At 46.1% G+C, this 13,129-nt stretch overlaps 1 protein-coding gene across 13 annotated transcripts in view; it reads right to left on the bottom strand.

The window, feature by feature from the left end:
* Positions 1 to 13,129, bottom strand: part of KCNMA1 (potassium calcium-activated channel subfamily M alpha 1) — a 780,456-nt gene that overhangs the window by 227,791 nt on the left and 539,536 nt on the right. For all 13 annotated transcript variants that reach the window (XM_070364783.1, XM_070364784.1, XM_070364782.1 and 10 more), the window contains exons 10-13: positions 11,194 to 11,304; positions 8,064 to 8,169; positions 6,259 to 6,341; positions 2,732 to 2,801 (exon numbers count right to left, since the gene is read on the bottom strand). In XM_070364783.1, coding sequence (XP_070220884.1) covers positions 2,732 to 2,801; positions 6,259 to 6,341; positions 8,064 to 8,169; positions 11,194 to 11,304 — 370 coding nt within the window. The remainder of the gene's footprint in view (positions 1 to 2,731; positions 2,802 to 6,258; positions 6,342 to 8,063; positions 8,170 to 11,193; positions 11,305 to 13,129) is intronic.

The raw sequence follows: 13,129 nt of genomic DNA, 5'->3' as shown, positions 1-13,129 counted from the left end.
AGAGTTTTAAGCCATTTGCACTCAAATAAGAAAAAAACCCTGTGCCGCCTCCTTTCCATGTTAAGAGATGGTGAGATTGAGTGTTTCTCTCCTTGAATTCTACTGGGGGAAACAGGTGGACTTTCGAGACCCTCAGTCCTTCTGTAAGTCCTACCCAGAGGAACCGCAATTTGGTTCAAAAGCCTGTGGCTCGACTGAATGAGAGGGTGGCAGTTGGCAGTTCTGTCTTAGTTCACTGTCTGCCAAGTGACCATGAGTTATACCCCTCAGAGATGCTCTGTCTGAGACAGAACTTAGACCCATGGTCTGCAGTGACACTGAGATACTGAAATGCACAGACGGTTAACTGAGGGTTCAACGAGATAATGGATGTCTAAGCTCTTTTAAAACTGTAAAATATGACACGAATGTCTGAGATTATGATGATGATAAACTCAGAACCAGTTTTATATGGAAAGAAGACTGCTTTCCTACATCCCTAGATCCTAGAAGACCACCATCAACAGATCATGGGATATTGAAGTTCTTCCTATTTTAAGGTTGGTATTCAATTATGGAATTAACTATCCTCTGGAATATGCTGACAGTCATGTAAGTGTACATGCATGCAACAGGTTCTTTCCCGAAAGCAAGTTTGTTTTGTTTTGTTTTTTTGAAAGCAAGTTTTAATGGATGGAGATCTATTGGCATCTAGTTGTGGGTAAAGAGAAAGTGCTAAGAAATGAAGAAAAGTAATATTATAAAGGCAGCTAGGAGGATCTTAGAAAACCAGCAAAATTGTAAAGCAAGGTGAAGAACGCCTATTTGCAATTCTACAAGGAATGAGATGACAAATAATGACCAGTGGACTTCCTGTTCTTTCTCTACAAAAGGAAAAGGAAATGAAAAGAGCCCTGTGACAAAGTCACTATGCCCCATTCACTCTCACACAGACTACAAGAACAAAGTCTTATAAGCGACTTTTCCTAACTCTGAAACCCAAATAGATTGGGGTGGTTCTAAACAAAATGTGTTTTAAGCAATTAATCATGGGTCGATTGATGTGTTCGTCACTGTTTCTGAATAATGACAAGGCAGAGGCTGTAAAAGACGTTCAGCTTGCCCTGATCATGTGAATACTGACCAGTGGCATCTGGACCCTAGGTCCACAGAACTACTTCTGAGTTTGACAAGAATCACAGAGCTGAAATTCTCCTTAATTCCTTGAAGATGCTGTATCAGCACTCATTGGAAGGAGAAGAAAAGGAACTGACATCCCTTTCTAAACATGCAACATTCATTTTCCTATTCAATCTAAATTCAGCCCCAAATCTAAACAATGGCTTAAGGCACTCCCACACTAACTGAAATTTCAAATCACAGAGGAAGGAGGGAGAGTTCACAGCCTCAAGAGCTTTCACCAGCCACAGCCTTGTTCATAAACTTCACGTCCGCTACAGGGGCTGCTGTCAAGACTTCTCCAGATTGGTGCTGGTGGATTACCAACATCCTCACTTTCTCTTTAGTGTCCTGGGTTTTCCAGAGACAAAGAAGACACTGTGACCCTGGGTGCCCACCACCCAACCCACTGGCTGGAGCCCAGTACAGTCTGCAGGGGAACCACCCGGGAGCACTGGGAGGCAGTGGGCCGTGGGCAGCCTCCCAGTCATTGCCAGCAGGCTCCGGTCCACAGTACCTCCGACGGGCTTCCACACAGCAAGAGGGGACAGTACTTGCCAGCAATTAAGAAATAATGGCAGGGCACTGGCACATTTGGCAGAATGGAGTCCTCTCTGGGTCACCTGACTGCCTATTTCGTAGGGAATATGGCCCATAAGATGGGACAAACGCTCGCTCACAACCCAGCAGGGAGTCATTCTGTCCAGACAGGACACCTGGCGGCAGGTACTGAGCAGCCTCCAGTTTCTCATAACTGGTTCCACATCAAACACAGAGAGACGCCACCTTCCCTCCCCCAAAGCTGTTTTCCTTGGAGTCTCCTGGCAGCCAAGCAAAGGAGTACTGCCCCTGAATGAGAGACAGGATTGTGGTTTACGGAGAAGGAATCATAAGGAAAACAGCGTAGACTCCAACACTGGTTTTCTTTCTGATCCCCCCTAAACTGTAACACGAGGAAAATCCCTCTATGTTTAATCTCTGGAGAGCCAGCTGTTTTCCTCAATTCAACTGTGCACATGCTCACCTTGAGTTTGAGAACTCCGTGTTCCACATTCTCCACCCATGCACGGTCCACCCACCCCAAGTTCACCTGGTCTCAGGGAGAAAAGTGCCCTCACTCACCTGGGACACTCTTCACCTTGACTGCAAAATCCCTGAGCACATACCATTTCCATGTGGGCTTGGAGGAGTCAGGCCAAGTGCTCACCAAGTAGTAGGCATTCATTAAATACCGATGGAAGAAATGAGTGCAGCACACAGAAATGGAGGTTGTTGGAGTGGAGTCTAAGGGCATATTGATATTTCTGAACCCAGGAGACCAACAAATGCTTCCTGAATAAACGAGTCACTACGTGAAGCAGTTTCGCTCCAGGGACCACCTGCAAACAAGGTGTCTGGACTGAAGAAGTGTCCTGGGAGGTTTTCACCATCACTCCTCCTTCTCCAGGTCTCTGGATGGCACTGGGGTGTGTGTACATGCACGCACACACGTGAGTGTGCAGCTGGACCTCATACTCATGAGAGCTTGGACCCCGCCTGTACCTCTGAGCTTGGGACAGGCTTGCTACTCTACCTTATTGTGATACTGCAGCATCTGAGTGATGATTCTTATCTTCGGGTGGTAGTTCTTTATGGAGATGACTCTGAAAGAGAAGAGAACAAAAGCTGAGCCAGGGTCTGCCTCACCCTTGGAGTCCAATGGGGAGATTCATTTGATTACATCCAAATGCAGTGCCTATGGGGCCGGCAGCCAGGGCCTTCAGAGGTTCTGTGGGCACTGGGCCAAGTCAAGCTGCGTTTCCACCACCATATCCGATGGTCGTGTGAAAAGGAAATCACAGAGCGGCCATAGACCATGTCTTAGACATGAAAGAAGAAAGAGATCCTGTGATGCCATGATGACAACGTGTGTTTACTGGGCATGGGGGGTCTGGAGCGGCGTGTCACGGGCTTACTGCCTACCTAGGCATCTAAATAAAGCAAGTTCTACTCGTGGGGCCAACAGAGGTTTGCCATCTCACATACCCTAGGGAGGAGCCCAGAAACAATTTGCTCTGAGTTCAATATTCCAACAACATGAGACAACGTGACAAATCAGACAAGCAGCCTGACAAATGATTCTAATTGTCACGCACACATGGCTACTCTCACAGAAATGATTTCTGAGCAGGACTCTTAGGAGGGGATCCATGACTCAGCCTTTGAAAGTTAATAGCATCTAGATGACGACTTTGATGCCGGTTAGATAAGTGCCAAGGCCTTGCGGAGGTCGTGGTCTGCTGGAAAATTCCCCCGAACTGCTCTCAGTCCATATTTAGTATTAACCACTGCCTGCCCCCATCTCAACCCTCCCTTCTGTTCCCCATAACAATCACAATGCTGAAAGGGGAGGGGCTGGGGACAGAGGACTAGAAACACCTGCATACTAGTCTCAGCTGCTACACTAACAAACAGGGTGACCTTCAGGAAATCCCTGGGCACTCTGTGACTGTTTCCTCATCTGGACAGTGGGGGCAAGGGTACCTGCTTTATGTATTTCACAGGCTTTGGTATGAGCAGCACATGAAAAACCAGATGTGAAAATGCTTTGAAATCATTAAAAGCTCTCTCCATGTGTAAGTTATGGTTTTTGTCATTACCGACTCTGTCAGAGGTGACATTGTACATTTCCTTTTGTGACAAGGAAGGCTAAAGAATAGAATTCCACAAAAGGCCCACCTCCTAAGCCTAATCAGAAATGCAAGTGCGTTTATCATGACCACCCCCACAAACTTCCCACCAGGAAGTGCTCTACGCTTCATCCCTTTTTGTGCAAAGATGGAGAGAAAGCAGCCAGGAAGCAGCTTTGTCTGAAAAGCGACCACTTGTGAATTTAGGAAATGGATCATGCAGAAACCTCTCCCGGCACAAATTCACCCTGGGCTTTTACACTTGAAGGATTTCATTTTATTTTTGAAAAAGTGTTGTGTTGGCCCATGCTTATAACTCAAGGACTTTGAGCCTCTGTCAGCTCTCGGAATTCAGTTCACAGCATCAGCCAGTTTTCTGCATTAGCTCATTTCAAACGGATCTTTGACATTTTAATTTCAGAAGGGGCAGATTGGTCTCATTAAACTAAGGAGAAAGGAGGATTATACAAATAAGGGAAAAACAGAGCCCATTTTTTAACCCTGAGCTTCCCACTTCCTTCTGCTGGCTGGGCCTTAGTTCTGATTCTGGTTAATGGATGGCTTAATCACACTTCTGATACTACCTTTATTCAGTCATTTTTTTGCCGTGGCATAAGGTGCCCTATATGTCTTTATGTTAACCCTACTGTCGTCAGGACTTAAACAGAATATTGTGAAAAGAAACGGCCACTTCGAAACTATTATCAATTATTCACTTAAAAAAGTAAAATAAAAGGCAGTATCAGCCCCAAATTTCTCCATGGGGTCAAAACATTAAGCTTCATCTTCTTTTGGTTTTCCATTTGACATTTTGAAAAACAGTGTTCTTTAAATCTACAATTTTATCACTTTAAATGACACAAAAATGTGAAGGCTAGAAATCTAGTTCAAGGAAACAGTCAAGTGAGGCACCTTAGGCTGGGGCCACTGTGGTCACTTTGGAGCTGTGACTGGTTAGGGGACAGGCCCAGATGTGGCAGCAGGTCCCCCATTCCACCAATTCCCTGTAGCCTGGGAAGCCCAGTGCCTACAGAAGTTTGTGCATTGATTCTTTTAAGATGACTGCGCTAAGCATACTGTCGAAGAAAAGTGAGCAGAAAGAGCACTCTGAGCCAGATGTCACTTGCCAGATACAAAGACCAGGTGCTGAGAGGAGGATGGACGTGCTCCAGAGGAATTCCGCCCCCTCACTGATGGGAAAGCTCATGGCCCCACTGAGGAAAAGCCAAGCCAAGGAGAGGCAAGCACTGTAGTGGTGCAAAGGCAACTTCCTAGCCTCTGTCCCAGGTAAATTCCCAGGACACAGGAAACCAAGCTGCAGGGAGAAGGGAATCTTGGTCTAGACCCAAGGGATGGCTGTTCACAATTAGCCAAGAGTTCCTGGGAATCTAGTGGGAGTGAAATGTTTCCTCTTAGTTCATCTTTTCTCCAGAAGATTCTCTTTAGGATCCCCTCCCAGTTCTCTTAACTACTCTGCAATTTATGCTCCAGTCAAGAAGAATCCAAAAAGAGCTTTGACTGTCTGAAGCAAAATATCTTATCTTTCTGGTCACCGCATAGCCCCAAGATGTCTGTAACATGGGTCTATGTGAAGAAAAATACGGAATATATTTTGATAAAAACAATAAGGAGCAGAAGTTGGCCTGAAAATGGGCTTAGATGGGCCCAGCCTATTGACAACAAAGGCATTGGGGAGCGTTTTCCAAAGACTGACCGCCACTCCCCCTCCCCCACCCCCACCAGGAGGCGTTCTGTTAAAAAAAAGGCTGGGGGGGACTGTAGTCAAATAGGTTTGAGAAACTCTCTACAGAACATTACCTTAGAAATTCATATGAGTATTCAAAGCACTGAGGAGGCTTTCAGTAAAGAAAACTATTTTGTTTGGGGAAACTGGTTGAAACAAGCCAATTGATCAACAAACCCCTCTTTGTGGGAGATATTGATGAGTGTGCTGTAGATGCACTTGGAATGCTCTAACATGGGGCTTCTTATTTGGGGCCGGACAGTTTTCTGCTACAGGGGGCCATCCTGTGCATTGTAGGATGCTGAGCAGTAACCTTGGCCTCTACCCACCAGACATGAGCAGCGCTGTCCCCTAACTATGACAACCAAGAACACTTCCAGATATTCCAAAAGGCCCCCCTAGTTTAGGCATATTCCCAGTGAAATCTCTTTCCTTTGCTAGTCCTGCACCTCACGTCTGGTTGTGAGCCCTCGTATCTTTTAAGGCTGACGATGCCTTGTGTCATTGCCTTCTGCACCCACCACGGCCTCAGTTCCCCCACCCTGGGCCTATGCAGGTGGTGAGCTAGAAGGTGGCTAATGAGGAAAGAAGGTCCTGCAGAGACGGTGCTCTGCAGAGGGACCCAACAGAACAGCAAGTGGCCACGGAGCACCTAGCCCGGAGCCCTCCCCATCTCCCTGAGATTACCTCATGATGTTGGAGGCATCTTCAGCGTCGGGGTCTGCGCAGTACTTATTGGCAAGGATGAGGCACGCATCTGCTGACTCTATCTAAGACACCAAAGAAAATCACAGAACATAGAAATATGAATAGCCATCCTTGGTTGCAGTCTCTCTCTGCTGACAGCTCTGGGGGAAACTGGTGCTTTGCAAGGAAAAGAAAAAAATAATAATCCTGAGAGATTATAGTTTTTGTCAAAAGAGTAGGTTGCAAGTTCTTGTTATGGTATAAACATTTCATCTTGTTGCTGCTGGAAGGGACAACGTGTACCTTGGTAATTACACTTTTCATTTTGCATAGCCTCTTACACAGAAGCTTTCTGTCTTGAGGTAACAATTAATTAAGGCTTTCAGTCCCTCTCCACCTCCTTTCCCCACCATCTGCACCATCATCCCAACTTTTCCAATCGGGAAGTGGTGTTAGGTGGGTGAAACCCCTTCTCTCAGGCTACCAAGCTAACTGAGTCATTGAGGATTCAGAAATTTAGACTCTTAAGTCCTTCATCTAACCTTTTTTTCACATCTTAAATGTGGAATAAGAGGAAATGAGAGCCCTAACTCAGATAATGGCTCAGTACTGTTTAGTATTCAGTTAGCATTCAGATATTCAAAAGACAACAAATCTGAGTGTGAAATGGTATGTTACAGATGACCTTAAGACTTAGCTAAACATGTGCCAACAGAGATTTATTCCTTTGAGAGGATCACAAGTTGTGCTAAGAATTGCTTGCAACTAAATCAGGTCCATGGACAATAATTATTTCCCCCAAGTTCTCCTAAGATTTCACATTAGACATAACTTGGATCGTGTCTGGATAATAGTAACTAGACTCTGTAAGCGAAAGAATTCCCATGCTGGCTCTGGTCGGTCCTACTTGGGATGTTGTGTTTATGACAGACTATTTCTGCATTTGATGGGAGGGCATGGTTTTCTCCATGGTATGTCACAAGTTGTCTCCAGTTTTCTTTCTTTCATAAAGCAAAGAATTTGCCCAAATTCTTTTGGCTTATTCATGCTTGCCAATTACATTATTTACTGAATTATGTAGTGACCACAGTAAGCACTGAGATGTCAATGGATTCAGAATATTAATCTATCCCCAGTGGCATGCAAATACGGAACATGCTTACAAAATCCATATAAAATGAGTACAGTAGTGGATGCCATTTTGCTATATCCCTTTCCCTTGTAAGTCTTAGGTGTGTGTATAAGGAGATTCTAACTTAGTAGGTTCTAGACAGAAAGACCAGCCCATTACCAAGTGCTGCCAGATAGCTACATGCTTAGTTGTGTACCTTTAGTCTTTGCTGAGGAAAAAAAGGAAGCTCAAAATGTTTGATGGCTTGGGTAAACTTTATTTATACTTTATCCTTCATGTTCCTTCCTGATAGAAATAACAGATTTCAGAGCTACGCTGAGTCCAATTTAAGTATTCAAAATGGGGATGAGTTGATTGCTATGTCATATGAGACCACTGAGCCCACACAAGTGGTCTGCTTCCTTTAGCAGTGCTGATATTGAGGGGCCCAGTGATGTCTAGCGTGTTACATACAAGCAATCCACATATGGACTGCTCATAGCTGGTCTACCCAGTGCCAGCAGAACAAAGTCCTGGGACCAGTGCAAAGGTGATATCAAGGTTGGTAGTATCTGATTTATTTTCTAAGGGCTTTGGAAGGGACTCTTGGCCAGGTCAGGAGGCATGTCCTGTCACCCCAGAGTCACACACCCCCTAGATGGAATAAAAGCAGAAGTCACTTCTTCCTTCTTACCTTGACTCTTGCAAGATCATGTGGATTGAGGACTGAACCCTGATAAAACTCCACCTGAGTAAAATGTCGTTTGAACAGAGCTTCCAGCTCCAGGTTAGGGGAGATGCTGTTCAAGGAGAGAAGAAACAGCTGTTAATATAGCAGAGTCGGGTATTCAGCCTCCGTGGCCTCCCTTCTCTCCAATTTCCACAGAGAGAGACAAGACTTTCACCTTCAGAGCACCCTCTTTCTTGCCATAAATAAGAGGCTCACACTGAAGAGAAGTAAAACCCCAGCCCAACTGAAAATCAAAACCAGTACCAAGTTAAAATGAAGAGTTTCATAACCTTTATAGAGTCTGAGGCCTCTGCGGCAAAATGTCTTCATCACAAATGGAATCCCTATTTTTTAAAATTTCATTTCACTCACTGTTTTCGTTTACTGATTGATTTGTTCATCTGTGTTGGGTCTTAGTTGCGGCACGGTGGGATCGACCTTGCTTCATGCAGGATCCTTCTTTGCGGTGCACGGACTCTCTAGCTGTGGTGCAGACTCAGTAGTTGTGGTGTGTGGGCTTAGTTGCTCCACAGCTTGTTGGATCCGAGTTCCCTGACCAAGGATCGAACCCATGTCCCCCGCATGGCAAGGCGGATTCTTAACCACTGGCCCACCAGGAATCACTATTTTATGAATGAAGAACAGAGGCTGTGACATCAGGGATCAGCCAAAGGTCTTCCTGGCAGAGCTTCCTGCTGTTCCTTTCACTAAAAGCCTTTTCCCTACTTTCCCACCTCATGGACTTCTCAACCTCAGGAACTGGATCAGAAAAAAGTCTCCTCTGAGTAGACATACACAGAGTCAATCCACTCCCAGTATTGTTCTTGATTCAGCCTTGAGCCACACCCTGCAATCTTTCCCATTGCAGGACCAGGATTAAAACATTGGTTAACCTATCCATTCATTTATTAATTCTGCAGAGATGAGAAACCCCTAGTCTCTGTTAGGTACTTCACTAGGCACTGGGAGATCACATTCAGATAGAACCTACTAGGTGCCAAGGACTGAGTTAATCAACTCTTGCCTAACACAGGACTTAGTAATGATGATAACTGCTAATGTTCTTGACCAGTTGCTATGCAACAGCCACCATTCTAAGCACTTGACAAATATTAACTCATTTAAACCTCAGAACAACTCTAGAGGAAGGTATGTTATTAACCCAAAGCTTGGAGAGGTTAATTAACTGGGCCGTGGACGACAGGGCTGACAATGATAGATGCTGGGGACACAAAAGTAAATCCTAGCAACTGAAGCATTAGCAGCCAGCTTGTTGATTTGGACTAAAGCAGTGGGTGAGAGAAATCCATCTGCCTGTGCAAGTCCAACTGGTCTTCCAGATCTGTTACAAGCAGGGCCTCCTTCAGGAAGTCTGCCTGCCCTGGTAATACAAGGAGTGGTGGTCTCTCCCCAATACAGATGTCCCACGTGATTCTGCCACTTGATTAAACTGGCATCAGTACATTAATAGAACTATGTTGTGCTCTAATTGCTGCACACGTGCTCATCTTGAAATGTCCAAGCAGGATGACTTGTCTTCACCCTTCCACATGCTCAGCAGAGGACAGGCCCCACAGCTGGTCATCAGTGGCTGAGCAGTTAACTGGATCTATGGGTTGAGCTCCTGTGTCCATGGCCTGCCCAGTCCTTTCAGAACTTGGAGAAGTCAGTGCTAAGGAGAAAAATGCTGGTGCTCAACCATGGTTGCCAGTTCCATATTCACAAATGTCAAAAGGAAGCAGATGTACAGGATGACCTTCACTGAGGTTGTAGGGAAGTCAGCCTCAGTGAGATCCCAGAGCAGGACTGAGTCCTGGGTGGTCAATTCTGAGTGCAGCTTGTGCAGCCCAACACCAGCATGTGAGCTCTGTCCCTTGGCAGCGAGGGGCTAAGACCTGCCCCATGATGACCCCATCTCCATAAAAGAGGATGACAGTGCCACCCACGTGAAAGTGCCTGCATTCTCCATCTCTCCATCCCTGTGGTGGGCTACCTTTTACCTAAGAGGGGACCAGGCAAAAGATCTCAACAGCAGTGGATGGAAGGGAAATATCTTGGTTTCCTCCCCTATAAAACAAACTTGATTAAGTCCTACCACCTAAGTCCACTGTATAGCCTAATATATTTTTTCTCCCATGATAACAGCTAACATTTATTGGGCACTTACTGTATGTCTGATTCTCTTTATATGTGTGCATGCTAAGTCACTTTAGTTGTGTCCCAACTCCTTGCAACCCTATGGACCATAGCCCTCCAGGCTCCTCTGTCCATAGGATTCTTCAGGCAAGAATACTGGAGTGGATTGCCAGGCCCATCTCCAGGGGATCTTCCCAACCCAGGGATTGAACCTGCATCTCTTACAACTCCTGCATTGGCAGATGGGTTCTTTACCACTGGTGCCACCAGGGAAGCCCACTGCTCTGTACACTTGGAATGAATTTGCTTTTCATTCTGTTACTAGCCCAAGATGGTAGGTAGAAACCATTTTGACCTTCCCATCTTATGGAGGTGGAAACTGAGGCCCAGGGACTTAATTGGTTCGGGACTTAGTTGAGTCAGGATCCAGATCGTCCCCTGAGCTGAGCATGCACTCTTGCTCCCTCTTCTGATTTAAGGAGAGCCTATGGTGACCAGCACTGTGTCCTACACTGAAGGTTCCTAGGAATGACAGCTGCTGTTGCTGTTGTAATTGCCTAGTACCCTGCTTACGGTTACTTCTGTGTCTTGCTTGCGCACTATGTTAGTCCCACACTCGTAAAGAATCCACACCAGACACTGTGGACACAAGTGGACTGCACAGATCCAGACAGCTTTGGGGACGGTAATGATGTGTTTGACCAATAATGACCTACTGTCATTTGCCAGAGTCACCTCCACAGAGGCAGGTGCTACTCTCATCACCAAATGACTGGGTTGCTTCCTTCCCATCGTTCCTAGAACATCCTCTCCAATGAACCTAGCAGAGATGGTGGCTGAGTCAATTCTGTCCTGCCCTCCGGTGCCACTCCCACATCACCCCACCTACAGACACTCAGGGGGTCCCCTTGTGCTGCCTGGTTGGGTGGAGGGTCTCAAAACCACGGGGGCCTCTTACTTGTGAAGAAAGACGATCTCCACATTGACATCGTCCCGGTCCTTGTGCAGAAAGTCCTTCAGGAAGTTGGAAACGCTCTCCAGTGTGATGTGTCCACAGACCACTATGTGCCTGAATAAGAAAGGCCAGTTAGATGAGGCCATTCCAGAGACGCCCTGGCACCCACCCCTGGCAAGACAGAGAAAAGCGCAGCTGCAGGGAAGCGTTCATGACCTCCGAGGAGGCTCGTAAAGCCCAGCTCCCTTCCCCAGAGGGCTGTGAGGCAAAGCAGCAGGGCCAGAAGGTGCTCAGAGACTCCTCGACAGAAAAGCATATGGCTTCTCACCTGATGCTACACAAAATCCTATTAAAAGCCCAACCGCTTGGCCAAGTGGTTTTATGCATTTAACAATAAGTGACATTATGCTTGCGCTTAAACGCTGCATTATCAAGCCCCTTGCAGATTCATATCTCTCCCTTTCTGCCCACAAAGCGTCCTCCCGGGAGATTTACCGAATGAGTCTTGGTTTATGACATAGAGCTTATCAGGTAATGAGATAACAAATCTTGCTGAAACGATGATTTTGTGTGTAAGAAAGCGGACTTTTATCAGGGTGGCTAATGTGCGGCTTGACACGTTATGGGCTTTGCTGGCCATAAGCAGTAAAAAGGAAATTTTGCATTTTTCTGCCATAACTCCTCCGACAATGGGAGCATGTAACACTTTACAGTAAGTGAGCATCACTCAGGGCTAAATGTGGGATGGGACACCTATGGAATCTGAGATGGTGCCGCAGGCAGGCTGTGCATCCCCAGGCAGCTAGCTGCTTCCTTAGGGTGCCTGAGATTTCCACAAGAGACAAAGGAATTTACTTTTGGACAGGGGAGAAAAGCTAGGAAGGGATGAGGATGGAATGCTTTGCCTTTGTTTCAGGGTGCTCTGGACTTGTCTCCAGAAACAGTGGCTCCCCTTGAGGAGACGAGCCCATCTTCCAGGGCTACCGGAAGAACAGTCCTCACCCCCTGCACCCCGCCAGTATCTCTGGGCTCCTGGACCAATCTGACTTTGACACTGGGCTATACTGTGGCCATTTACATTCGCTATTTATGACGCTCAATCAGGAGTAAGCTCTTTGATACAAAAGTATCAAAGAGACTAACTGCGGAGATGAAATCTGCCAGCTTCTAGTAAAGAGACTGCAGCAAAAGGCTCACTAAGCCCAGATCCCTGTGCCCCTCATGTTGACAGCAACAGAGGCTGACTCCCTGGCTGGGCTGTGAGGCATGGGCAGGTGGTGAGCATGAAGCACAGTAATTTTGTGGGAGAAATTTAGAATGGCCAGGCCCCCTGCACTCCATAATTGCTCTGTGCACATTCCAGTAAGGCAGAGAGCTCATTGGCTGGAGGCGACTCCTAAGAGGAGGCAGTGATGATCACTTATGCGATGTTCCATTAGGTGCCATTACAAGAGCCTGCCCTTTCAGTGTAATTTGGTGCTTGACTAAGTATGTGAGAATAATGCAGTAAACTCATTGGTGAAAGGATAATGATGCAGAACAAAGAGTAAATCAATAATATGCACGATGCAGTTAATAATATCACCATTATGGACTGTTATTGTTACGGAGCTGCACTTAGTGATAGGGCAAGTGGAGGACCTTTTCGGGGGGGGGGTGTCAATGGGCTTCCTCAGAAGAGATGTTTTAATATAACCACTTGACTCTCAAGCCAGTACCTGCTAGGTTAAGGGAGGTCCCCTGGCCACTGACCCAAATTTGATGTCCCCAAATGTGTATGAGTAACTCCCTTCTGAAATGCACAGTATGTCAGAAAACATGATGCAAATTGAACAACTGGATTATACACATTTTTGTCGGGTCATATCTTGAAAAAATGATTCTTGTGGCAAATGTGCATTTATATGGACAAAAGAGGCTGCAAATAAATGTGCATTTT

This window comes from Bos mutus, chromosome 28, assembly GCF_027580195.1.
Source record: "Bos mutus isolate GX-2022 chromosome 28, NWIPB_WYAK_1.1, whole genome shotgun sequence".
NCBI classification, from domain to species: Eukaryota; Metazoa; Chordata; class Mammalia; order Artiodactyla; family Bovidae; genus Bos; species Bos mutus.
The sequence above is the reverse complement of the archived record's forward strand: the minus strand, read 5'-3'. Positions and strand labels throughout refer to the sequence as shown.